The following is a 27,716-nucleotide window of genomic DNA, read 5'->3' on the forward strand; positions in this document are numbered from 1 at the left end:
CAGAATTGCCAAGAGAATTGCATGCATTTCTTTTTAGCAGTAGGAAATTTTTGCACCCTCAAGCGGGAGTGCGCAAATCAGAATTGGGAAGACAATTGCATGCAATATTTTTTGGGCAGCAGGAAAATCTTGCACACGCAAGTGGGAATTTGCAAATCAGAGTTGCCAAGAGAATTGCATGCATTATTTTTGGCAGCAGGAAAATATTTTACACTCAAACAGGAATGTGCAAATGAGAATTGGGAAGACAACCGCATGCATTTTTTTTTTTTTGGTAGAAGGAAAATCTTGCACACTCAAGTGGGAATGTGCAAATCAGAATTTCCAAGAGAATTGCATGCATTTTTCTTTGGCAGCAGTAAATTTTCGGACACTCAAGCAGGAGTGTGCAAATGAGAATTGGGAAGACAATTGCATGCAATTTTTGGGGGGCAGCAGGAAAATCTTGCACACTCAAGCGGGAATGTGAAAATTAGAATTGGAAAGACAACTGCATGCATTTTTTTTTTTTTTTGCAGCAGGAAACTCTTACACTCTCAAGCAAGAGTGTGCAAATCAGAATTGCCAAGACAACTGCATGCATTTTTGTTTGCTTGTTTTTGGCGGCAGGAAAATCTTGCACACTCAAACAGGAATGTGCAAATGAGAATTGGGAAGACACTTGCATGCATTTTTTTTTTTGCAGCAGGAAAATCTCGCACACGCAAGCAGGAATGTGCAAATCAGAATTGCCAAGAGAACTGCATGCATTTTTTTTTTTTTTTGGCAGCAGGAAATTTTCGCACACTCAAGAGGGAGTGTGAAAATCATAATTTCGAAGAGAATTGCATGCATTTTTTTTTGTTTTTGGCAGCAGGAAAATCTCACACATGCAAGCAGGAATGTGCAAATCAGAATTGCCAAGAGAATTGCATGCTTTTTTTTTTTTTTTTGGAAGCAGGAAATTTTCGCACTCTCAATTGGGAGTGTGAAAATCAGAATTTTGAAGAGAATTGCATGCATTTTTTTTTTTGTTTTTGGCAGCAGGAAAATCTTGCACACGCAAGCAGGAGTGTGCAAATCAGAATTGCCAAGAGAATTGCATGCATTTTTTTTTTTGAAGCAGGAAATTTTCGCACACTCAATTGGGAGTGTGAAAATCAGAATTTCCAAGAGAATTGCATGCATTTTTTTTGTTTTTGGCAGCAGGAAAATCTTGCGGGAGTGTGCAAATGAGAATTGCCAAGACAACTGTAACAAAAAAGCAAAATGCATTTCATTGTGTTATTTATTTTTTCATTTTACTATTTTTTTATTTTTAAAAATGTAAAATATTTTTAATTGAAACAAATTTTTACCATTTTTTTTTTTTTTTTTTTTTTTTATAGAAAACCCAACACGGACACATTTGTTGAGGTTGGAAGCTGAGGTTTTGCAGAACAAAAAATACTGGCCCCTGGCTATCAAAAAAAAAAAAAAGAAAAGAAAGAAAAAAAAGGGGACATAATGATGTCAGGATGAGCTTGGGAAGGATATGGCAAAAAAAATTGTAATGCAAAGAGTGGTGGCTCACGCCTGTCATCCCAGCACTCTGGGAGGCTGAGGCGGGAGGATCGCTGGAGGTCAGGAGTTGGAGGCCAGCCTGAGCAAGAGCGAGACCCCGTCTCTACTAAAAAAAAAAAAGAAAGAAATTAATTGGCCAACTAAAAATATATAGAGAAAAAATGAGCCGGGCGTGGTGGCGCATGCCCGTAGTCCCAGCTACTCGGGAGGGAGGCCGAGGCAGGAGGATTGCTCGAGGCCAGGAGTTGGAGGCTGCTGTGAGCAAGGCTGACGCCACGGCACTCACTCTAGCCCGGGCGACAGAGTGAGACTCTGTCTCAAAACAAAAAAAAATGAGGCCGGGCGTGGAGGCTCACGCCTGTCATCCCAGCACTCTGGGAGGCCGAGGCGGGAGGCTCTCTCGAGGCCAGGAGTTCAAAACCAGCCTGAGCAAGAGCGAGACCCCGTCTCTACTTAGAAAAAAATAGAAACAAATGAGCTGGACGACTAAAAAATACATAGAAAAAAAAAAAAAACGAGCCGGGCGTGGTGGCGCACGCCTGTCGTCCCAGCTACTCGGGAGGGAGGCCGAGGCGGGAGGCTCGCTCGAGGCCAGGAGTTTGAAACCAGCCTAGAGCAAGACCCCGTCTCTACTAAAAAAATAGCAAGAAATGAATTGGCCAACTAAAAATATATAGAAAAAAGAAAAAATGAGCCGGGTGTTGTGGCGCACGTCTGTCGTCCCAGCTACTCAGGAGGGAGGCCGAGGCGGGAGGCTCGTTTGAGGCCAGGAGTTGGAGGCCGCTGGGAGCTTTAGGCTGATGCCCCGGCACTCTAAAAAAATAAAAATAGAACACAGAAGAGCAGACACAGGCTGATTTGGGCGCGGGGGACAGAGGAGGGGACAGACACAGAGTCCGGAAATAGCCCTGCACAGTCAGTGGATTTTCCAACAATTGAAACCGAGAACCCGGTTTTTAAAAATAGACAAAAGACTTGGACACTTTGGATTTCTTTCTGTCTTATTTTTTTTTGGAGGCAGAGTCTGGCTCTGTCGCCCGGGCCGGAGTGAGCGCCGTGGCCTCAGCCTCGCTCACAGCAGCCTCCGACTCCTGGCCTCCAGCGAGCCTCCCGCCTCGGCCTCCCTCCCGAGTAGCTGGGACGACAGGCATGCGCCTCCACGCCTGGCTCAGTTTTTTTCTCTATATATTTTTAGTTGTCCAGCTCGTTTCTTTCTATTTTTTTTAGTAGAGACGGGGTCTCGCTCTTGCTCAGGCTGGCCTCGAATTCCTGACCTCGAGCGATCCTCCCTCCTCGGCCTCCCAGAGTTAAATAAATATTTTATACACACACACACACACATATATATATATATATATATTTAGTTGTCCAGCTAATTTCTTTCATTTCTTTTTAGTAGAGACGGGGTCTCGCTCTTGCTCAGGCTGGCCTCGACCTCCTGACCTCGAGCAAGCCTCCCGCCTCGGCCTCCCTCCTGAGTAGCTGGGACGACAGGCATGCGCCACCACGCCCGGCTCATTATTTCTAGATATTTTTAGTTGTCCAGCTCATTTCTTTCTATATTTTTTTAGTAGCGACGGGGTCTCGCTCTTGCTCAGGCTGGCCTCCAACTCCTGACCTCGAGCGATCCTCCCTCCTTGGCCTCCCAGTGTACTTGGATTACAGGCATGCGCCACCACGCCCGGCTCATTTTTTTTCTATATATTTTTAGTTGTCCAGCTCATTTCCTTCTATTTTTTTTTTAGTAACAACGGGGTCTCGCTCTTGCTCAGGCTGGCCTCCAACTCCTGACCTCGAGAACGATCCTCCCGCCTCAGCCTCCTCCTGAGTAGCTGGGACGACAGGCGTGAGCCACCGCACCTGGCTCATTTTTTCTATATATATTTTTAGTTGCCCAGCTCATTTCTTTCTGTATTTTTTAGTAGAGATGGGGTCTCGCTCTTGCTCAGGCTGGCCTCCAACTCCTGACCTCGAGCGATCCTCCCTCCTCGGCCTCCCAGAGTACTGGGATGACAGGCCTGAGCCTCCGCGCCCGGCCTCTGGTTTTCCACTGTCTCCCCAGCCAGCTTCCCTGCTGGGAGGAAAATCTGGCAAGCCTTGAAGCGAATATCATCGCGGGAGGCTTGGCAAGACATTCAGATTCTTTAGAAAAAAAAAAAAAACCCAAAAAGCAAAAATAGTGCATATTTTTTTTCAATTACCAAAATAATGCATGCTTATAATAGAAAATTGGGAGGCATTAAAAACTAGAAAGGAAGAAATAATTAGCCGCGATTTCACTGCCTAGAATACCCGCTGTGAACATCTCACTGGATTTCCTTCCAGTTATTTGCTCTATGAATATTTATAACCTTGGAATCGTTTTCTTTTTTTCGCTTTTTTCTTTTTTTTTTTTTTGAGACGGAGTCTGGCTCTGTCGCTGGGGCTGGAGTGAGCGCCGTGGCCTCAGCCTCGCTCACAGCAAGAGCAAGACCCTGTCTTTAAGAATAAAAAATATATATTTATATATATTTATTTAAAATATATATAATATATATTTAAAATTATAAAAATTTTTATTAAATTTATTTTATATAAATAAATTTATTTATTAAATAATAAATTTTTATATTATAAATTTATTAAATGTAGAAAAAAAAAAAACGAGCCGGGCGTGGAGGCGCATGCCTGTCGTCCCAGCTACTCGGGAGGGAGGCCGAGGCTGGAGGCTCGCTCGAGGCCAGGAGTTCGAAACCAGCCTGAGCAAGAGCGAGACCCCGTCTCTACTATAAATAGCAAGAAATTAATTGGCCAACTAAAAATATATAGAAAAAAAAAAAAAACGAGCCGGGCGTGGAGGCGCATGCCTGTCGTCCCAGCTACTCGGGAGGGAGGCCGAGGCAGGAGGCTCGTTTGAGGCCAGGAGTTTGAGGCCGCTGTGAGCTTTAGTCTGAAGCCCCGGCACTCTAGCCCGGGCTACAAAAAAAATTTAATAAATTCAATAATTTATTAAATAATAAATTTATTAAATTTATTTATATAAATAAATTTAATAAATCTATGAAATAAATTTATTTATTAAATAATAAATTTCTATATTATAACTTTATTAAAATTTATTAAATAAATTATTTATATAGATTAACTAATGTATTAAATAATAAAGTTATTAAATTTATTTATATAAATTAAATAATTCATTAAACAATAAAGTTATTAAATTTATTTATATAAATTAAATAATTCATTAAATAATAGTTATTAAATTTATTTATATAAATAAATTTACTTAATAGATTTATTTAATAAATCTATTAAATATATATAACAATAATAATAATAAAATAAAACGAGCCGGGCGTGGTGGTGCATGCCTGTAGTCCCAGCTACTCGAGAGGAGGCCGAGGCGGGAGGCTCGCTCGAGGCCAGGAGTTCAAAAGCAGCCTGAGCAAGAGCGAGACCCCGTCTCTACTAAAAAAATAAGAAATAAATTAGCTGGACAACTAAAAATATATAGAGAAAAAAAAATTAGCAGCTTGTAACTCCTGGCCTCAAGCGATCCTCCTGCCTCGGCCTCCCTCCCGAGTAGCTGGGACGACAGGCATGCACCTCCACGCCTGGCTCATTTTTTCTATATATATATATTTTTTAGTTGTCCAGCCAACTTCTTTCTATTCTTTTTAGTAGAGACGGGGTCTCGCTCTTGCTCAGGCTGGCCTCCAACTCCTGACCTCGAGCGAGCCTCCCACCTCAGCCTCCCAGAGTGCTGAGATGACAGGCATGAGCCAAGACACCCGCCTCATTTTTTCTATACATTTTTAGTTCGGCCAATTCATTTGTTTCTATTTTTAGTATAGATTGGGTCTCGCTCTTGCTCATCAGGCCGGCCTTGAACTCCTGGCCTCGAGCGATCCTCCCTCCTCGGCCTCCCATAATGCAAGGATTACAGGCGTGAGCCACTGCACCTGGCTAATTTTTATACATATATATATATATTTTTTTAGTTGTCCAGCTAATTTCTTTCTATTTTATTTTTTAGTGGAGACAGTGGTCTGGTTCTTGTTCATCGGGCTGGCCTCTAACTCCTGGCCTCGAGCGATCCTCCCTCCTCGGCCTCCCATAATGCAAAGATTACAGGCGTGAGCCTCCACTCCTGGCTACTTTTTAAATATATATATATATATTTATATATAAATATAAATATTAAATATATATATCTTGTCCAGCCAATTTCTTTCTATTTTCTTTTTTTAGTGGAGACAGGGCTCTTGCTCTTGCTCATCAGCCTGGCCTCTAACTCCTGGCCTCCAGAGATCCTCCCTCCTGGGCCTCTCAGAGGGCGAGCAATGACAGGCGTGGGCCACCGCAGGCCCCGGCCAGCCTGACGTTTCCTCAGGTTGCAGAATTCCTTTATCCTACATTCCTGGAAGGAATAACCGTGCCCAGAGCCACACAGCAGGTGGCTTGCAATGTCACTTTGTCACCTTGCTTCTCAAGCTGGCATGGATGGCTTGGCTGATGCATGGGTAGAGGCTGGAGGCCTCTCTTGTGTCTTTGCAAGAAACCATGAAGCCCCGCAGGGGACTCGTGCCACCTGCTCCCTGTCTTTGTCGTGCAAACAAGGTTTTGCATTTATTTTAACGTGGCAGGTGGCTCCAGTATGGCCGCCCTAGCGAGAGAACTACATTTCCCAGAATTCCGCACGCCGCGATCTGCCCAGCAACACGAAGCACGTGACCATTCCCAATTGGGTGCCACTGGCCAATTGCATTTTGCATGAAACCGGCGGCGGCTTGCCCTCCCCTCCTCTGACTTCCGGCAGGGCACTGGAAAGTAGATGAGGGGTTGCAGGTTCGAATCCCGGCCAAGGCACGAGGCCAAAAATTGTAAAATAAAATAATAAAATGAAACGAAATGAAATTAAAAAATATAAAAATAAAATAAAATATAAAAAGAAAGTAGATGAGGGTCCGGGTTCGAGTCCCACCCAATGCACTAGGCCAAAAAATTAAAATAAAATAAAATAAAATAAAATAAAATAAAATAAAATAAAATAAAATAAAATATAAAAAGAAAGTAGAGGAGGTGCCGGGTTCGAATCCCGACCAATGCACTAGGCCAAAAAATCAATCAATCAATCAATAATAAAAAGACAGTAGAGGAGGTGCCGGGTTCGAATCCCGGCCAATGCACTAGGCCAAAAAAATCAATCAATCAATCAATCAATAATAAAAAGACAGTAGAGGAGGTGCCGGGTTCGAATCCCGACCAATGCACTAGGCCAAAAAAAAATTAAAAAATAATGGAAAATAGAAAGAAACTAGAGGAGGTGATGAGTTGGAATCTTGGCCAATGCACTAGGCCAAAAAAATAAAAAGAAAGTAGAGGAGGTGCCGGGTTCAAATCCCGGCCAATGCACTAGTCCAAAAAAATAAAAAATAAAATAAAAATATAAAAAGAAAGTAGAGGGGGTGCTGGGTTCGAATCCCAGCCAGTGCACTAGACCAGAAAACAATAAATAAATAAATAAAAATTAAAAAATAAAAAGAAAGTAGAGGAGGTGCCCGGTTCGAATCCCGGCCAATGCACTAGGCCAAAAAATAAATAAGTAAATAAATAAATAGTAAAAAGAAAGTAGATGAGGTGCCGGGTTCGAATCCCGGCCAATGCACTAGGTCAAAAAATAAATAAGTAAATAAATAAATAGTAAAAAGAAAGTAGAGGAGGTGCCGGGTTCGAATCCCAGCCAATGCACTAGGCCAAAAATTAAAATAAAATAAAATAAAAAAATAAAAAGAAAGTAAAGGAGGTGCCAGGTCCAAATCCCAGCCAATGCACTAGGCCAAAAAATAATAAAATAAAATAAATATATAAAAAGAAAGTAGAGGAGGTGCCGGGTTCGAATCCCGGCCAATGCACTAGGCCAAAAATTAAAAAATAAAATACAATAAAAAATAAAAAGAAAGTAGAGAGGGTGCTGCGTTCGAATCCCGGCCAATGCACTAGACCAAAGAAATTTTAAAAAAAATCAAAAGAAAGTAAAGGAGGTGCCGGGTTCGAATCCCGGCCAATGCACTAGGCCCAAAAAATGTAAAAAAAAAATAAAAATAAAAAAATAAAAAGAAAGTAGATGAGGTGCCTGGTTCGAATCCCGGCCAATGCACTAGGCCAAAAAAATTACAAAGAAATAAAAAATAAAAAGAAAGTAGATGAGGTGCCCGGTTCGAATCCCAGCCAATGCACTAGGCCAAAAATAATTACAAAAAAATAAAAAATAAAAAGAAAGTAGATGAGGTGCCCGGTTCGAATCCCGGCCAATGCACTAGACCAAAAAAATTTAAAAAAAAATAAAAAGAAAGTAAAGGAGGTGCCGGGTTCGAATCCCGACCAATGCACTAGGCCAAAAAAATTACAAAAAAATAAAAAATAAAAAGAAAGTAGAGGAGGTGCCGGGTTCGAATCCCGGCCAATGCACTAGGCCAAAAATAAATAAATGAATAAAATAATAAAATAAAATAAAATAAAATAAATAAAAAGAAAGTAGATGAGGTGCCCGATTCGAATCCCGGCCAATGCACTAGGCCAAAAATTTTAAAAATGAAATAAAATAAAAAATAAAAAGAAAGTAGATGAGGTGCCAGGTTCGAATCCCGGCCAATGCACTAGGCCAAAAAAATATTAAAAATAAAAAATAAAAAAATAGAAAGAAAGTAGAGAGGGTGCCGGGTTCGAATCCCGGCCAATGCACAAGGCCAAAATAAACAAATTAATTAATTAAATAAAATAAAAAATAAAAGGAAAGTAGAGGAGGTGACAACAGAGCGTGCTGTGGATGCAAACATGCAGGAGGTGGGGCGGGAACTGCCCTGACCCTGGGCACGGCCGGGGTGGGGGGGGGCAGCAGGAGGAGTCACCTGGGACCCCGGGGGCCGTGGGGGTGGGGCGTGTCCCCAAGCCACCCGGGCACCAGGACGGGCCGGGTCCCCACCTGCAGCAGCGCCGATGGCAACGCACACAGACACTGTGTTTCTCTTTTATGTTTTTCCATGTATTCATTTTATTCATTTATTTTTTCTATATATTTATTTTATTCATTTATTTTCTTCTATATATTTATTTTATTCATTTATTTTTTCTATATATTTATTTTATTCATTTATTTTCTTCTATATTTTTGTTTTATTCATTTATTTTTTTCTATATATTTATTTTATTCATTTATTTTTTTCTGTATATTTATTTTATTCTATATATTTATTTTATTTATTTTTTTCTATATATTTATTTTATTCATTTATTTTTTTCTATATATTTATTTTATTCATTTATTTTTTTCTATATATTTATTTTATTCATTTATTTTTTTCTATATATTTTTTTATTCATTTATTTTTTTCTGTATATTTATTTTATTTATTTTATTCTATATATTTATTTTATTCATTTATTTTTTTCTATATATTTATTTTATTCATTAATTTTTTTCTATATATTTATTTTATTCATTTATTTTTTTCTATATATTTATTTTATTCATTTATTTTTTCTATATATTTATTTTATTCATTTATTTTCTTCTATATATTTATTTTATTCATTTATTTTCTTCTATATATTTATTTTATTCATTTATTTTCTTCTATATTTTTGTTTTATTCATTTATTTTTTTCTATATATTTATTTTATTCATTTATTTTTTTCTGTATATTTATTTTATTCTATATATTTATTTTATTTATTTTTTTCTATATATTTATTTTATTCATTAATTTTTTTCTATATATTTATTTTATTCATTTATTTTTTTCTATATATTTATTTTATTCATTTATTTTTTTCTGTATATTTATTTTATTTATTTTATTCTATATATTTAATTTATTTTTTTCTATATATTAATTTTATTCATTTATTTTTTCTATATATTCATTTTATTCATTTATTTTTTCTATATATTTTTTTATTCATTTATTTTTTTCTATATATTTATTTTAGTTATTTATTTTTTTCTATATATTTATTTTATTTATTTTTTTCTATATTTTTATTTTATTTATTTTATCTATATATTTATTTTATTTATTTATTTATTTTCTACATATATTTTATTTTTATTTTTTTTTTCTATATATTTTTATTTGGTCAATGAATTTCTTTCTATTTTTTTTTTTTTTTTTTTTTTAGTAGAGACGGGGTCTCGCTCTTGCTCAGGCTGGCCTCCACCTCCCGACCTCCACCGATCCTCCCTCCTCGGCCTCCCAGAGTGCCGGCATTACCATGCTTTGCTTTTATTCTAATGCCAAGCAGCCGGCCCATTTTTTTTGTACCAAGACTATATGATAGGGATAGCGGTATCGGAAATCATTTTCTCTCTCTGGCTTTCTAGAACTTTCTATGAAATCAGAATTATTAGGGTTATCTAGGGTTTTTTATTATTTTTATTTATTTTTATTTTTTATTTATTTTATTTTTTATTTTTTTATTTTTTTAATTTTTAATTTTTATTTTTTTTTTGAGACAGAGTCTTGCCCCTCCATCCGCCTTGGGGACTTGAGTGCCCCAGCTCTGGGGCCTCAAACGGCCTCCTATTTTCCCCCGGCCTCTACCTCCCAACCCCCTCCCTGCCTCCTGCCGCCCGTCTGTCACTTTGCCAGGTATTTTAACAACAGCCGCCCACGGGAGAGGTCACAGAAGTGGGCCAGGTGACAAAGTCACACCTGGCTGGCCCACGCCAAGGCGGGCCTCAGTGGAGGCCCAGTGGGCAGCTCGTGGGAGGAGCCAGAGAGCACAAGACCAGGCTTGTTTTTGTTTTCTTTTTTGAGACAGAGCCGGGCTCAGTCGCCCCGGCTGGAGTGAGTGCCGTGGTGGCGCACGCCTGTAGTCCCAGCTACTCGGGAGGGAGGCCGAGGCAGGAGGATCATTTGAAGAGGTCAGGAGTTGGAGGCCAGCCTGAGCAAGAGCGAGACCCCGTCTCTACTAAAACTAGAAAGAAATTAATTGGCCAACTAAAAATATATATATAAAAAATGAGCCTGTCCTGGTGGCGCATGCCTGTAGTCCCAGCTACTCGGGAGGGAGGCCGAGGCGGGAGGCTCGCTCGAGGCCAGGAGTTGGAGGCCGGCCTGAGCAAGAGCGAGACCCCGTCTCTACTAAAAATAGAAAGAATATTAGTCAAACAACTAAAAATAGAAAAAATTAGGTGGGCACAGTAGCATGTGCCTGTAGTCCCAGCTACTCGGGAGGGAGGCCGAGGCAGGAGGCTCGCTCGAGGTCAGGAGTCCGAGACCAGCCTGAGCAAGAGCGAGACCCCGTCTCTACCATAAATAGAAAGAAATTAATTGATCAACTAAAATATATATATAGAGAGAGAAAAAATGAGCCGGGCGTGGAGGCACATGCCTGTAGTCCCAGCTACTCGGGAGGGAGGCCGAGGCAGGAGGCTCGCTTAGAGGCCAGGAGCTGGAGGCCGCCGTGAGCGAGGCTGACGCCACGGCGCTCACTGCAGCCCGGGGGACAGAGCGAGACTCTGTGTCAGAAAAATAAAAAAGAATAGAGCGAGCGTTGCCTGGTGCTCAAAAAAAATAAAAACCAAACAAGCAAATCAAACAAAACAAACGTCTTGTGGATTTGAGGCCACAAGGGAGGCCGTGACTCAGGCCTGGGGTAGCAGGTGACCGAGACTCTAATCCGGTTTCAGCCACCCGGTGCCAGTTTGTTTGGCCACCAGGTCACCTGCCCTGTCCGGTCCAAGCGGCCTCATTTTCCTGGTGACAGTCAGAAGGTAGAGGCTACGGAGGACAATTTCCAGCCGTGGCCTCGTTCCCCGGGCTCCCGAGTCGCATTTGACGGAAGGTGACATGTCCTGTGTCCTCAGGGGTGTGGCATTTCCACAGGCAAACGTGCAGGGGACAGTCGCGTTTTTGCTCGGGCCGGGCGCGGTGGAGCCTCACGCCTGTCGTCCCGGCACTCTGGGAGGAGGCCGAGGAGGGAGGATCGGTATGGAGGTCAGGAGTTGGAGGCCAGCCTGAGGTCAAGAGCGAGACCCCGTCACTACTCAAAAAATAGACAGAAATGAGCTTGAAAAATAAAAATATGTAGAAAAAAATGAGCCGGGCGTGGAGACGCATGCCTGTAGTGCCAGCTACTCGGGAGGGAGGCTGAGGCAGGAGGATCGCTCGAGGTCGGGAGGTGGAGGCCAGCCTGAGGTCAAGAGCGAGACCCCGTCTCTACTAAAAAAAATAGAAAGAAATGGATCGGCCAATTAAAAATATACAGTAAAACTGTCATCCCAGCAGTCTGGGAGGCCGAGGAGGGAGGATCGCTTGAGGTCAGGAGTTGGAGGCCAGCCTGAGCAAGAGCGAGACCCCGTCTCTACTAAAAAAAATAGAAAGAAATGAGCTGGACAACTAAAAATACATAGGAAAAAAAAAAATTGAGCCGGGCGTGGAGGCGCATGCCTGTCGTCCCAGCTACTCCGGAGGAGGCCGAGGCGGGAGGATGGCTCGAGGTCAGGAGTTGGAGGCCAGCCTGAGCAAGAGTGAGACCCCGTCTCTACCAAAAATAGAAAGAAATGAGCTGGACAACTAAAATATATATATATAGAGAAAAAATGAGCCGGCCGTGGAGGCGCATGCCTGTAGTCCCAGCTACTCGGGAGGGAGGCCGAGGCGGGAGGATCGCTTTAACTCAGGAGGTTGAAAAGAGGCTGAGCAAGAGTGAGACCCCCGTCTCTACTAAAAATATAAGAAAATTAGCTGGGCGAATAAAAATAGAAAAAAATGAGCCAGGAGTGGTGGCCCATGCCTGTAGTCCCAGCTACTCGGGAGGGAGGCCGAGGCAGGAGGCTCGCTCGAGGTCAGGAGTTGGAGGCCAGCCTGAGCAAGAGCGAGACCCCGTCTCTACTAAAAAAAATAGAAAAAAAATAGCTGGACAACTAAAATATATATATGTTTAAAAAAACGAGCCGGGCGTGGAGGCGCACGCCTGTCGTCCCAGCTACTCGGGAGGGAGGCCGAGGCGGGAGGCTCGCTGGAGGCCAGGAGGTGGAGGCTGCTGTGAGCGAGGCTGACGCCACGGCACTTGCTCCAGCCCGGGCGACAGACAGAGTGAGACTCTGTCTTTAAAAAAAAAAAAAAGCAAAAAAGAACTGATTCGGACCCCGGGGTCTGGCCTCTGTGACCCAAAATAGACAAAAAAGAAAAAAGAAAAAAGAAAAAAGAAAAGCGAGCAGACCGCGAAAACGCCGTGTCAGTTCCCTGCTCTCTCTGTGACTTCGCCTAAATTATCTGGAAGCTTCTACGCCTGGGCAGCAGTTTGTGCAAGGCCGGCCGGCCGACCCTGGGCTGTGCCGAGTCCCTGCTCGGGCCACCTCGTCGGCCTCGGAGGGTCTGGCTGGGGTCCGCGCTGCCTGGCATCTGTGTTATTTTCATTATCTATTTTTATTTTTTATTTTTAGTCTGAAAAATTTTTGTTTCTGTTTTTAATTTTATTTTTATTTATTTTAAATTTATTTTTATTTTTAATCTAAAAATTTTTTTATTTTTATTTTCATTTTTATTTAATTTTTCTTTTCTTTTTATTTTTAATCCAAAATTTTTTTTATTTTTATTTAATTTTAATTTTTAATCTAAAAAATTTATTTTTATTTTATTTTTATTTTTAATCTAAAAATTTTATTTTTATTTTTATTTAATTTTTATTTATTTTTATTTTATTTTTAATCTAAAAATTTTTTTATTTTTATTTAATTTTTATTTATTTTTATTTTATTTTTATTTTTAATTTAAAAATTTTTTTTATTTTTATTTTTATTTTACTTTTATTTTTATTTAATTTTTATTTTTATTTTATTTTATTTTTATTTAATTTTTATTTTATTTTTATTTTTAATCTAAAAAATTTATTTTTATTTTATTTTTATTTTTATCTAAAAAATTTATTTTTATTTTATTTTTATTTTTATTTATTTTTATTTTTAATCTAAAAATTTTATTTTTATTTTTATTTAATTTTTATTTATTTTTATTTTATTTTTAATCTAAAAATTTTTTTATTTTTATTTAATTTTTATTTATTTTTATTTTATTTTTATTTTTAATTTAAAAAATTTTTTTTATTTTTATTTTTATTTTACTTTTATTTTTATTTAATTTTTATTTATTTTTATTTTTATTTTATTTTATTTTTATTTAATTTTTATTTTTAATCTAAAAAATTTATTTTTATTTTATTTTTATTTTTATCTAAAAAATTTATTTTTATTTTATTTTTATTTTTATTTATTTTTATTTTATTTTTATTTTTAATCTAAGAAATTTTTCTTATTTTTAATTTTTATTTAATTTTTATTTATTTTTATTTTATTTTTATTTTTAATCTAAAAAATTTATTTTTATTTTTAATTTTTATTTAATTTTAATTTTTATTTAAATTTTTATTTATTTTTATTTTTAATCTAAAAATTTTATTTTTATTTTTAATTTTTATTTAATTTTTGTTTTTATTTATTTTTATTTTAATTCTTATTTTTAATCTAAAAAATTTTTTAAAAAATCACGCCTGTCATCTTAGCACTCTGGGAGGCCGAGGCGGGAGGATCGCTGGAGGTCAGGAGTTGGAGGCCAGCCTGAGCAAGAGCGAGACCCCGTCTCTACTAAAAAAATAGAATTAATAGGCCAACTAAAAATATATATAGAAAAACAAATTAGCTGGGCGTGGTGGCGCATGCCTGTAGTCCCAGCTACTCGGGAGGGAGGCCGAGGCAGGAGGATCACTTGAGGTCAGGAGCTCGAGGCCGGCCTGAGCAAGAGCGAGACCCCGTCTCTACTGAAAATAGAAGTTAATTGACCAACTCATATATATTGAAAAAAACGAGCCGGGCGTGGAGGCGCATGCCTGTAGTCCCAGCTCCTCAGGAGGGAGGCTGAGACAGGAGGCTTGCTTAGAGGCCAGGAGTTGGAGGCTGCTGTGAGCGAGGCTGACGCCACGGCACTCACTCCAGCCGGGGCGAAATAAAAATAAAATAAAATAAAAAATAAAAAAAAAATTATCTTAGACTTTAATTTGAATGTTTTCCTTTTAGCAATTATTACTATGGTTACTTTTTGTTTCTTTATGACAAAGGAGTTTGTGGCGTCTATTTTAAAAAGAAAAAAAAACCAAAAAAACCTAAAAAAACCTTTTTTTTTGCAAAAAATAAAGCAGAAAATAAAGCAGAATGTGTGTTTTTGTGACTCATGTCACTCTTAGTCATTAGTGGAGTCTTCTTATTTTATTTGCACTTATAATGACCCAGGACAATAGTTTTCAGGTCATGCAACTTTTTTTTATTTTTATTTTCATTTTCTTTTTTGAGACAGAGTCTCGCTCTGTCGCCCGGGCCGGAGTGAGCGCCGTGGCGTCAGCCTCGCTCACAGCGGCCTCCACCTCCTGGCCTCGAGCGAGCCTCCCGCCTCGGCCTCCCTCCCGAGTAGCTGGGACTACAGGCATGCGCCTCCACGCCCGGCTCGTTTTTTCCATATATATTAGTTGGCCAAATTAATTCTTTCTATTTTTTTTTTTTTTTGTTTAGTAGAGACGGGATCTCGCTCTTGTTCCAGCTGGTTTTGAATTCCTGACCTCGACTGAGCCTCCTGCCTCAGCCTCCTCCCGAGTAGCTGGGACTACAGGCGTGTGCCTCCACGCCCAGCTCGTTTTTTCTATATATTTTTAGTTGTCCAATTAATTTCTTTCTATTTCTAGTAAAGACGGGGTCTCGCTCTTGCTCAGGCTGGTTTCAAACTCCTGACCTCGAGTGAGCCTCCCGCCTCGGCCTCCCAAGTAGCTGGGACTACAGGTGTGAGCCACTGCGCCCGGCTAATTTTTTCTATATACATATTTTAGTTGTCCAGCTCATTTCTTTTTATTTTTAGTAGACATGGGGGGTCTCACTCTTGCTCAGGCTGGCCTCGAACTCCTGACCTCGAGCGATCCTCCCGCCTCGGCCTCCCTCCCGAGTAGCTGCCACCACAGGCATGCGCCACCACGCCCGGCTCATTTTTTCTATATATATTTTTAGTTGTCCGATTATTTCTATTTTTTTAGTAGAGACGGGGTCTCGCTCTTGCTCAGGCTGGCCTCGAACTCCTGACCTTGAGCGATCCTCCCTCCTCGGCCTCCTCCCTCCCGAGTAGCTGCCACCACAGGCATGCGCCGCCACGCCCGGCTCATTTTTTCTATATATTTTTAGTTGTCCGGCTCATTTCTTTTTATTTTTAGTAGACATGGAGGGGTCTCGCTCTTGCTCAGGCCGGCCTCCGAACTCCCGGCCTCGATCGACCGAGCGATCCTCCCTCCTCGGCCTCCCAGAGTGCTAGGCCTCCCGGGCCTTGCTTTTAACCGCTTCACCATCCAGATTAATTGGTGGGAGAATTTTCCCTCCACCGCTGAGTCCCCATGTCACTCGGGCCGGGTCACCAAAGGCTGTTTGTCACAGGGGGTGGCCCCGTGCCTGGGGACCCATTTATTTTTATTTTTATTTTTATTTTTATTTTTTTTGTCCTGGCTGATCTGGTCGGACTTAGTGGCTTTTCCCAGGAGGCCTGGCCAGCTGTGCTTAAAAGCACAGCAAAAATAGCCATTTGTCATCCCGTGGGGACACATGGGGACAGTCGGGGACAAGCTTTCTCTTGACCCAGGGGAGGGCGAAGGCCAGAAGCGGAGGCTGGGAAAGAAATGAGCTTGGCCCAACGGCCCGCGTTTAACCTTTTGCACTCGAAAGTCGAGGGCAAAGTGTCAATAATTTGCAATATATATATATATATATATAAAAATCCAAATACATAAATTTGTAGGAAAAGAAACTCCAGTTTTTTTTTGTTTTTTTGTTTTTGTTTTGTTTTGTTTTATGTTTATATTTTTCTTTATTTATTTTTTTGTTTTTGTTTTGTTTTATGTTTATATTTTTCTTTCTTTATTTTTTTTGTTTTTGTTTTGTTTTGTTTTATGTTTATATTTTTCTTTATTTATTTTTTTTGTTTTTGTTTTGTTTTGTTTTATGTTTATATTTTTCTTTATTTATTTCTTTCCTTTTTTATTTTTTTATTATTATTATTTTAAAATTTTAATTTTACCTTTTTCTTTTTTTCTTTTTCTTTTTTTTTTCTGCTGTCATCTGACCCAGATCTTTATTTTTTTTTTCCTCTTTTTCTTTCTCACTAGACCGTGGGTCCCGGAATCGAAAACCCAGTTTTTTTTTTAGTCTACGGCAGTGGCTTTGCAAAAAAAAAAAAAAAAAAAAAATCCGGGGTGTTTAAAAAAAAAAATTAAATCCGGACCATCTGAAGGACAAAGCAGAAGACTCAAAAAAAAAAAAAAAAAAAAAAAAAGAAAGAAAAAAGAAAACAGAAAAAAATTAAATTCTGAGTAGAATAAAGGAATTCATACAGCAGAACTTTAGTGACAGAGCGTTGAAAAAGAAAATTTAAAAAAAAAAGTAAAAAAGTAAAATAAATCTGCAAGAAGGGATGACAAGAGTGTAAAAGAAAAGAAAAAAATATTAAAGAAATAATTTTTTAAAAAATTAAATAAGTAAAATAAAATTAAAAATAATAATAATAATATAAAATAGGATTCAAGAAAAAAGCAAGCGAGTGCAAAGGGTTAAGAACTTATATTTGGGCCGGGCGCGGAGGCTCACGCCTGTCATCCCAGCACTCTGGGAGGCCGAGGAGGGAGGATCGCTCTGGAGGCCAGGAGTTGGAGGCCAGCCTGAGCAAGAGCGAGATCCCGTCTCTACTAAAGATAGAAAGAAATTAATTGGCCAACTAAAAACATATATATAGAAAAAACGAGCCGGGCGTGGTGGCGCATGCCTGGAGTCCCAGCTACTCGGGAGGGAGGCTGAGGCAGGAGGATCGCTTGACCTCAGGAGTTGTATATATATATATATATTTTTTAGTTGGTCAATTAATTTCTTTCTATTTTTGGTAGAGATGGGGTCTCGCTCTTGCTCAGGCTGGTTTCGAACTCCTGACCTGGAGCTAGGATTACAGGCGTGAGCCACCTTGCCCAGCCTCTTTTATCCCTTTGGGTCGAGGCCCAGCAGTGGGATTGCTGGATCGAATGGTAGCTCCACTTCCCTTGCTTTAAGGTATCTCCATGTTGCTTTGCATAGACTCCAAGATTCTTTTTTGAGACTGAGTCTCACTTTGTTGCCCAGGCTAGAGTGCCGTGGTGTCAGCCTCGCTCACGGCAGCCTCCAACTCCTGGCCTCCAGCGATCCTCCTGCCTCAGCCTCCCTCTTGAGTAGCTGGGACGACAGGCATGCACGACCATGCCCAGCTAATTTATTATTCTATATATTTTTAGGTGCCCAGCTAATTTTTTTCTATTTTCAGTAGAGACAGGGTCTCGCTCTTGCTCAGGCTGGCCTCCAACTCCTGACCTCCAGCGATCCTCCTGCCTTGGCCTCCCAGAGTGCTAATATTACAGGCGTGAGCCTCCGCACCCGGCAAGACTCAAACTTTTTGAACAGGGGGGTCAGGTCACTGTCCCTCAGACCATGGGAAAGAGTGGGAGCACATTCGGCACATGCACCCTGTGGCCCGGGCTGAGTTGGCCGTACAGCGGGACAGGCAGCGACCGGCCGTACAGCGGGACAGGCAGCGACCGTACAGTGGGACAGGCAGTGACCGGCCGTACAGAGGGACAGGCGGCGACCGGCCGTACAGAGGGACAGGCAGCGACCGGCCGTACAGAGGGACAGGCAGCGGCCGGCCGTACAGCGGGACAGGCAGCGGCCGGCCGTACAGAGGGACAGGCAGCGACCGGCCGTACAGAGGGACAGGCAGCGACCGTACAGAGGGACAGGCGGCGACCGGCCGTACAGAGGGACAGGCGGCGGCCGGCCGTACAGAGGGACAGGCGGCGACCGTACAGAGGGACAGGCGGCGACCGGCCCTACAGAGGGACAGGCGGCGACCGGCCGTACAGAGGGACAGGCGGCGACCGGCCCTACAGAGGGACAGGCGGCGACCGGCCGTACAGAGGGACAGGCGGCGACCGGCCGTACAGAGGGACAGGCGGCGACCGGCCGTACAGAGGGACAGGCGGCGACTGGCCGTACAGAGGGACAGGCAGCGACCGTACAGCGGGACAGGCAGCGGCCGTACAGAGGGACAGGCAGCGACCGGCCGTACAGAGGGACAGGCAGCGACCGGCCGTACAGAGGGACAGGCAGCGGCCGTACAGAGGGACAGGCAGCGACCGGCCGTACAGAGGGACAGGCAGCGACCGGCCGTACAGAGGGACAGGCAGCGACCGGCCGTACAGAGGGACAGGCAGCGACCGGCCGTACAGAGGGACAGGCAGTGGCCGTACAGCGGGACAGGCAGCGACCGGCCGTACAGAGGGACAGGCAGCGACCGTACAGAGGGACAGGCAGCGGCCGTACAGAGGGACAGGCAGCGACCGGCCGTACAGAGGGACAGGCAGCGACCGGCCGTACAGAGGGACAGGCAGCGACCGGCCGTACAGAGGGACAGGCAGTGGCCGTACAGAGGGACAGGCAGCGACCGGCCGTACAGAGGGACAGGCAGCGACCGGCCGTACAGAGGGACAGGCAGCGACCGTACAGCGGGACAGGCAGCGACCGGCCGTACAGAGGGACAGGCAGGGACCGGCCGTACAGCGGGACAGGCAGCGACCGGCCGTACAGAGGGACAGGCAGCGACCGTACAGAGGGACAGGCAGCGACCGTACAGAGGGACAGGCAGCAGCCGTACAGAGGGACAGGCAGCGACCGTACAGAGGGACAGGCAGCGACCGGCCGTACAGAGGGACAGGCAGCGACCGGCCGTACAGAGGGACAGGCAGCGACCGGCCGTACAGAGGGACAGGCAGCGACCGGCCGTACAGAGGGACAGGCAGCGACCGGCCGTACAGCGGGACAGGCAGCGGCCGTACAGAGGGACAGGCAGCGACCGGCCGTACAGAGGGACAGGCAGCGACCGTACAGAGGGACAGGCAGCGACCGGCCGTACAGATGGACAGGCAGCGGCCGGCCGTACAGAGGGACAGGCAGCGACCGTACAGAGGGACAGGCAGCGGCCGTACAGAGGGACAGGCAGCGACCGGCCGTACAGAGGGACAGGCAGCGACCGGCCGTACAGCGGGACAGGCAGCGGCCGTACAGAGGGACAGGCAGCGGCCGACCGTACAGAGGGACAGGCAGCGACCGTACAGAGGGACAGGCAGCGACCGGCCGTACAGAGGGACAGGCAGCGGCCGGCCGTACAGAGGGACAGGCAGCGACCGTACAGAGGGACAGGCAGCGGCCGTACAGAGGGACAGGCAGCGACCGGCCGTACAGAGGGACAGGCAGCGACCGGCCGTACAGAGGGACAGGCAGCGACCGTACAGAGGGACAGGCAGCGACCGGCCGTACAGAGGGACAGGCAGCGACCGGCCGTACAGAGGGACAGGCAGCGGCCGGCCGTACAGAGGGACAGGCAGCGACCGTACAGAGGGACAGGCAGCGGCCGTACAGAGGGACAGGCAGCGACCGGCCGTACAGAGGGACAGGCAGCGGCCGGCCGTACAGAGGGACAGGCAGCGACCGGCCGTACAGCGGGACAGGCGGCGGTGGCGAATACACCGGGCGGGCGGGATGAATGTGCTTGAGGCCCACCTGTGGCCCGCTAGCGGGAGTCTGGGCACGCCTGGCGGGTAGAGGCTGGGCTAGTTTGCAGTCCCTCAGTGCAGGGTCTCTGGGGAGGTGACACGCGTGTGTGAGCATGTGTGAGCGTGTGCGCGTCCTTGTGCATTGTCTGTCTGTGCGCTCGTGTTCGTGCGTGCTGTGTCCTGCCTCACTGGGGCTCCCCGGTGACAATCCCTGGGGGCGAGGGTTGCAGGGGAGGCTGGCCCAGGGTTGAGGCCGGCCCAGGGGCGAGGCTTGCAGGGGAAGCTGGCCCAGGGTTGAGGCCGGCCCAGGGGCACGGTTTGCAGGGGAGGCCAGCCCGGGGGAGGCTAGCCTGGGTGGGGGAGGCTATACCCAGGGCTGCAGTTTGCAGGGGAGGCTGGCCCGGGGTGGAGGCCGGCCCAGGGGTGAGGCTTGCAGGAGAGGCTGGCCCAGGGTTGAGGCCGGCCCAGGGGCACGGTTTGCAGGGGAGGCCGGCCCCGGGGAGGCTAGCCCGGGGTGGGGGGGGGAGGCTATACCCAGGGCTGCAGTTTGCAGGGGAGGCTGGCCCAGGGGGAGGCTAGGGGGGAGGGGGGAGGCTGTACCCATGGGCTTGGTTTGCAGAGGAGGCTGGCCCGGGGTTGAGGCCGGCCCAAGGGCGAGGCTTGCAGAGGAGGCTGGCCCGGGGGGAGGCTGTACCCAGGGCTGCCGTTTGCAGGGGAGGCTGGCCCAGGATTGAGGCCGGCCCATGGGCGCGGTTTGCAGGAGAGGCCGACCCAGGAGGAGGCCGGCCCATGGGCGCGGTTTGCAGGGGAGGCCGGCCCAAGGTTGAGGCCGGCCCATGGGCGCGGTTTGCAGGAGAGGCTGGCCCAGGGTTGAGGCCGGCCCATGGGCTCGGTTTGCAGGAGAGGCCGACCCAGGAGGAGGCCGGCCCATGGGCGCGGTTTGCAGGAGAGGCTGGCCCAGGGTTGAGGCCGGCCCATGGGCTCAGTTTGCAGGAGAGGCCGGCCCAGGGGGAGGCCGGCCTATGGGCGCGGTTTGCAGGAGAGGCTGACCCAGGGGGAGGCCGGCCCATGGGCGCGGTTTGCAGGAGAGGCCGGCCCAGGGGGAGGCCGGCCTATGGGCGCGGTTTGCAGGAGAGGCTGGCCCAGGGTTGAGGCCGGCCCATAGGCGAGGCTTGCAGGGGAGGCCGGCCCATGGGCGAGGCTTGCAGGGGAGGCCGGCCCATGGGCGAGGCTTGCAGGGGAGGCCGGCCGGGGTTGAGGCCCCACCCACCCGGGCGGCCCGGGATAAAGTGGCGGCGGCCCCGGCCCCGCGCAGACCTGGCGACGGCGACGGCGGCGCTCGCTCCTGGCGGCCTCCGACCCTGGCCTCCTCCGACCCCGGTAACCGCCAGGGCTGGGGACCCGGCCGGCCCCGCGCGCGCGCGCCCGCGTTGCACCGTGCGCGCGCCCGTTTTGCACGTGCGCGCGCGCGCTGCACCGTGCACGTGAGCGCTCCGGTGGGGTTGCACTTGGCACGTGAGCGCGCGGGTGGGTGGCGCTGCGCACTTTGCACGCGCGCGCGCTCCCGTGGGGTTGCACTTTCCACGCGTGCACGCGCGCTCGCGTGGGGTGCACTTGGCATATGTGCACGCGCGCGTGGGTTGCACTTGGCATATGTGCACGCGCGCGTGGGTTTTGCAGCGTGCGCTTGTGCGCGCGCGCGTGGGCGTGGGGTGCACTTTGCATATGTGTGCGCGCGCGCGTGGGGTGCACCGCGCACGTGAGCGCGCGGGTGGGTGGCGCTGTGCATGCGCGCGCGGGCGTGGGGTGCACCGTGTGCATGTGCGTGCGCGCGCGAGTGGGGTGCACCGTGTGCATGTGTGCGTGGGTGCGCGCGTGGGGTGCACCGTGTGCATGTGCGTGCGCGCGCGAGTGGGGTGCACCGTGTGCATGTGTGCGTGCGCGCGCGAGTGGGGTGCACCGTGTGCATGTGTGCGTGGGTGCGCGTGGGGTGCACCGTGTGCATGTGTGCGCGCGCGCGCGTGGGGTGCACCGTGTGCATGTGTGCGCGCGCGGGCGTGGGGTGCACCGTGTGCATGTGCATGCGCGCGCGCGTGGGGTGCACTTTCCATATGTGTGCGCGCGCTCTCGCGTGGGGTGCACCGTGTGCATGTGCGCGCGCGCGCGAGTGGGGTGCACCGTGTGCATGTGCGTGCGCACGCTCTCGCGTGGGGTGCACCGTGCACGTGTGAGCGCGCGGGTGGGTGGCGCTGTGCACGCGCGCGGGCGTGGGTTGCACCGTGCACGTGTGTGCACGTGCGCGCTCTCTCGCGTGGGTTGCACCGTGCAGCATGTGCGTGCCCGCGTGCACGTGCGTGCGCGCGCGCGCGCGTGGCTTCCCCGGGGGGAACCGGGGGTGCAGGGTACTGGGGCGGGGGCGGGGGGGGGACACCCCCTCTTCCCCCAAAAAAACCGCCTTCCCCGCGTGCGCGTGCGCGCGCGAGCTTGGGGACACCCCCACGTGCCAGGTCCCCCCTCCCCCCTTCCCCCACCCCCCACCCCAGGGCGACCGTCCCCTCCCTTCCCCTCCCTCCCCCCTTGTCGCGGGCAATTGCGGTGACACCTGCCAGGCGGGGGGGGGGGGGGGGGGGGGGGGGGGGAGGGGGCGTGGGGGGAGGGGGACCCCTCCCGGGGTGGGGGTGGGGTTGTCCTTGCAAAGTTTGCAAAGCCTGGGGTGACCCCCTCCTCCCCCCCCTGCTGTCGCCTGTGCATTGGGGACAGCCCCGTCCCCCTCCCTCCCTCCCTCCCTTCCCCCCTCCCCCAGTGTCGCCGGGGGCGGGGCAGAGCGGTGACAGGCGGGGAGCAGTGCTTGCCTGCAGCGGACCGCGCTGGGAGCAGGCTCCGGGTGGCTCCTGTCACCAGCTTGGGGGGTCGGGGTGGGGACAGGACAGCAGGCGGGCGGCAGCTCCAGCCCAGGGGCTGCAGGGATGAGGCCCTGCGGCCTCCCAGTGGAGGCCAGAGAGGAGGAGGAGGAGGAGGAGGAGGAGGAGGAAGAGGAGGGGACAGCCCCGCTGGCCTGGCCCTGAGTCCCCAAGGCGGTCACAGCCGTGGAATGCAAAACGCGGGGACAGGAATGGACACAGGTTTGGCATGCATCTCGTTCTGGGGGCTGTCAGGCTTGCAAAGGGGGCGAGGCTCAGCCTCCCACCTGGACCTCCAAGCTCTGCTGCAGGCCTTCATGGAAAATCTTTGCATTTTGCATTTTGCATTTTTTTTTTTTTTTTTTTTGCTAGCTTTAGGGTCTTGCTTTTTTATTTTATTTTATTTTATTTTTTTGCAACCCCAGGGCTCCTTTTTGCACCCGGGAGGGACACACACGGCAGAGAGGGGACTGTCACCGCGGCCGCCACCCACCGCTTGGTGACAGCAGCCAAAATAAGTCTTGAAGGCGAAGTTTCCTGAAATGCTTTGAAATGAACCCAAGATGGGAAGAGAGAGAGCAGAGGAGCGGGGCGGAGGGAGAGGGGTGAGGCTGGGAAGGCTGCAAAAAATAAAAATAAAAAAAAATAATAATAATAAATAAAAAATAAATAATAATAAAGTGAGGCTTTTGCTTAAGAACAAACAGGAATTTTTTTATTTTATTTTTTGGGTTTTTTTTTTTTTTTTCCAGGCTAGGAGAGATTTGCAAGAAATGCATGCATTCTTTTTTTTAAAAGAAATCTTTGAAATGGAGGATTTGGTAAAAAAAAAAAAAAAAAAGAAAATGTTACGGACTGTTACTGAGAATGAGGTTTTTTTTAATTTTCTCCTATGCATGTGTTTTTTTTTTTTTTTTTTTTTGCTGGTATTTCTTTTTCTTTCTTTTTTCTCCTATGCATGTGTGGTGTGTGTGTGTGTGTCTGTGCTGGCATTTCTTTATATATTTTTTTTCTCCTATGTATACTTTTTTTTTTTTTTCTTGCTGGTATTTCTTTCTTTCTTTTTTATTTTTTTTTTTTTTACTGCTATGCATATGTGTTTTTTGACGGTATTTCTTTATTTTTTTTTTTCTCTCTCCTATGCATAAGTGTTTTTGGCTGGTGTTTTTTTTTTCTCGTATGCATAAGTGTTTTTTGCCCGTATTTCTTTATTTTTTTTTTTCTCCTATGCATAAGTGTTTTTTGCTGGTATTTTTTTTTTTTAATTCTCCTATGCATAAGTGTTTTTTGCTGGTATTTTTTTTTTTATTCTCCTATGCATAAGTGCTTTTTGCTGGTATTTATTTATTTTTTCTCCTATGCATAAGTGTTTTTTGCTGATATTTATTTATTTTTTCTCCTATGCATAAGTGTTTTTTGCTGGTATTTTTTTTTTTAATTCTCCTATGCATAAGTGTTTTTTGCCCGTATTTCTTTTTTTTTCTCCTATGCATAAGTGTTTTTTTCCCAGTGTGTTTCTTTATTTATTTTTTTCTCCTATGCATATTTGTTTTTTCCCGGTATTTTTTTTTTCTCCTATGCATAAATGTTTTTTGCCTGTATTTCATTTTCTTTTTTGTTTTTTCTCCTATGCATAAGTGTTTTTTGCCGGTATTTCTTTTTTTTTTTTTTCCTCATAAGTGTGTTTTGCCCCCATTTCTTTATTTTATTTTTTCTCCTATGCATGAGTGTTTTTTGCTTGTATTTTTTTTTATTTCTTTTTCTCCTATGCATAAGTGTTTTTTCCTGGTATTTATTATTTTTTTCTCCTATGCATGAGTGTTTTTTGCCAGTATTTCTTTTTTTTTTTTTTCTCATAAGTGTTTTTTTTGCCCCTATTTCTTTAATTTTTTTTTCTCCTATGCATAAGTGGTTTTTGCTGGTATTTCTTTATTTTATTTTTTCTCCTATGCATGAGTGTGTTTTGCCGCTATTTCTTTATTTTATTTTTTCTCCTATGCATACATGTTTTTTGCCAGTATTTGCTTTTCTTTTTTTTTTCTCCTATGCACAAGTGTTTTTTGCTGGTATTTCTTTATTTTATTTTTTCTCATATGCATACGTGTTTTTTGCTGGTATTTCTTTTTCTTTTTTTTGAGACAGTCTCGCTCTGGCTAGAGTGCCATGGTGCCAGCCTCGCTCACAGCAACCTCCGACTCCTGGCCTCAAGCGATCCTCCTGCCTCGGCCTCCCTCCCGAGTAGCTGGGACGACAGGCATGCGCCTCCACGCCCGGCTCGTTTTTTTCTATATATGTTTTTAGTTGGTCAATTAATTTCTTTCTATTTCTAGTAGAGACGGGGTCTCACTCTTGCTCAGGCTGGCCTCCAACTCCTGACCTCGATCAAGCGATCCTCCCGCCTCAGCCTCCCTCCCGAGTAGCTGGGACTCCAGGCATGCGCCACCACGCCCGGCTCATTTTTCCTATTTTTAGCTCTTTGGCTAATAATTTCTTTCTATTTTTAGTAGACACGGGGTCTTGCTCTTGCTCAGGCTGGCCTCCAACTCCTGACCTCAAGCAATCCTCCTGCCTCAGCCTCCCTCCCGAGTAGCTGGGACTCCAGGCATGCGCCTCCACGCCCGGCTCATTTTTTCTCTCTCTGTATATAATTTTTTAGTTGTCCAGCTCATTTCTTTCTATATTTTTAAGTAGAGACGGGGGTCTCGCTCTTGCTCAGGCTGGCCTCCAACTCCTGACCTCGACCGATCCTCCCTCCTCGGCCTCCCTCCCAGCGTTCTGGTATTTTTGACAGGCCTGAGCCTCCGCGCCCGGCCTTTTGCTGGGTATTTCTGACTTTGGGAAAATGAAAAGAGAAATGTCCACTTTTTTCTTTGCAGGACTTGAAGATCCTTCCAGAATGCCCGAGGAAAGTTCTCCCAGAGGGACCGCCCAGAATGTTCCGGGCGAGAATGAGGCTCAGCTGATCAACGCGGACGGTCAGCACCTCTTCTGCAGATATTGGAAACCCACGAGGACAGCCACACCCAAGTAAGTCGCCCACATGCCTGGGGACATTGTCCTGTCTCGTTGTCACCCAAGATCTCCTTAGTGGCCACTTTCTCTGTGACCCTAATTCTCCACGTTTCTAACTCATGAGGCTCACAGCAAGCTAAAAATGCAAATGCACACTTTACTGGGTTTTTTTTTTTTCTTTTTTGCAAAAAAAAAAAAAAAAATGCAAGAAGCAATTTTATTTTATTTCATTTTAACAGGATTTTTGCAAATGCATGCTTTACCGGTTTTTTTTTTCTTTTTGCAAAAAAACAAAAAAATGTAAGAAGCAATTTGATTTAATTTCATTTTAACAGGATTTTTGCAAATGCATGCTTTACCGTTTTTTTTTCTTTTTTGCAAAAAAAAAATGCAAGAAGCAATTTGATTTTATTTCATTTTTAACAGGATTTTTGCAAATGCACACTTTACCAGTTTGGTTTTTTTCTTTTTTGCAAAAGAAAAAAAAATTGCAAGAAGCAATTTTATTTTATTTCATTTTTAACAGGATTTTTGCAAATGCACACTTTACCGGTTTGGTTTTTTTCTTTTTTGCAAAAAAAAAAAAAAAAATTGCAAGAAGCAATTTTATTTTATTTCATTTTTAACAGGATCTTGCAAATGCACACTTTACCGGTTTTCTTTTTTTTTCTTTTTGCAAAAAAACAAAAAAATGTAAGAAGCAATTTTATATTATTTCATTTTAACAGGATTTTTGCAAATGCACACTTTACCGGTTTTCTTTTTTTTTCTTTTTTGCAAAAAAAAAAAAAAGGATTGCAAGAAGCAATTTTATTTTATTTCATTTTTTTATTTCATATTTTATTTCATTTTTTAACAGGATTTTGCAAACGCACACTTCACCGGTTTTCTTTTTTTTTTTCGTTTTGCAAAAAAAACAAAAAATTGCAAGAAGCAATTTTATCTTATTTCATTTTAACAGGAATTTTGCAAATGCACACTTTACCGGTATTTCTTTTTCTTTTTTGCAAAAAAAAAAAAAATGCAAGAAGCAATTTTATTCTATTTCATTTTCACAGGATTTTGCAAATGCACACTTCACTGGTTTTCTTTTTTGCAAAAAAAAAAAAAAAAATGCAAAAAGCAATTTTATTTTATTTCGTTTTAACGGCCGGGACCCGGAGGAGTTTGCAGAGTGTGCAAAAAAACTCCACGTGACTTCATTCTGCTTGTTTGCAAGGCGAGCATTTTGAAAATCGAGCCCAACCCGGGGAAAGAAAAATCGCCTGTCTATATTTAGACACGTCTGTATTTTCATTTAACCTTTGCCCAATGTCCCCCTGCCTGGATCTGAGCCCCAAAAGGTGGCACATGGGTGACAAATGACAACAAAGAGGTCTGACTGGCCTTTTTTTTTTTTATTTCCTGCCAGCTGAGTTAATGTGTGCATTTCCAATCACGGGTTTAAACTTCTGGCTGTTAGAAACAGGCATCTGGCCGGGCGCGGAGGCTCACGCCTGTTATACCGGTGCTCTGGGAGGCCGAGGCGGGAGGATCGGTCGAGGCCAGGAGTTGGAGGCCAGCCTGAGCAAGAGCGAGACCCCGTCTCTACTAAAAATAGAATTTAGCTGGACAACCAAAAA

At 45.4% G+C, this 27,716-nt stretch overlaps 2 protein-coding genes across 4 annotated transcripts in view; one reads left to right on the top strand and one right to left on the bottom strand.

Annotated features, from left to right (window-relative positions):
* Nucleotides 1-21,803, bottom strand: part of KBTBD12 (kelch repeat and BTB domain containing 12) — a 68,825-nt gene extending 47,022 nt beyond the window's left edge. The window contains 1 exon segment of the mRNA XM_075995588.1: nt 21,449-21,803. Within this exon segment, the coding sequence (XP_075851703.1) occupies nt 21,449-21,803 (355 nt within the window).
* MGLL (monoglyceride lipase) overlaps nt 1-27,716 on the top strand; it is a 401,877-nt gene that overhangs the window by 327,432 nt on the left and 46,729 nt on the right. For 2 of the 3 annotated variants that reach the window (XM_075995941.1, XM_075995940.1), the window contains 2 exons: nt 21,496-21,562; nt 25,959-26,109. In XM_075995941.1, the coding sequence (XP_075852056.1) occupies nt 25,979-26,109 (131 nt within the window). In that variant the 5' untranslated portion in view covers nt 21,496-21,562; nt 25,959-25,978. Of the gene's footprint in view, nt 1-21,495; nt 21,563-23,150; nt 23,305-25,958; nt 26,110-27,716 lie in introns of those variants that run through there. The other variant, XM_075995939.1, reaches the window with a different exon arrangement.

Source organism: Microcebus murinus, chromosome 20 (assembly GCF_040939455.1).
Source record: "Microcebus murinus isolate Inina chromosome 20, M.murinus_Inina_mat1.0, whole genome shotgun sequence".
NCBI lineage: Eukaryota > Metazoa > Chordata > Mammalia > Primates > Cheirogaleidae > Microcebus > Microcebus murinus.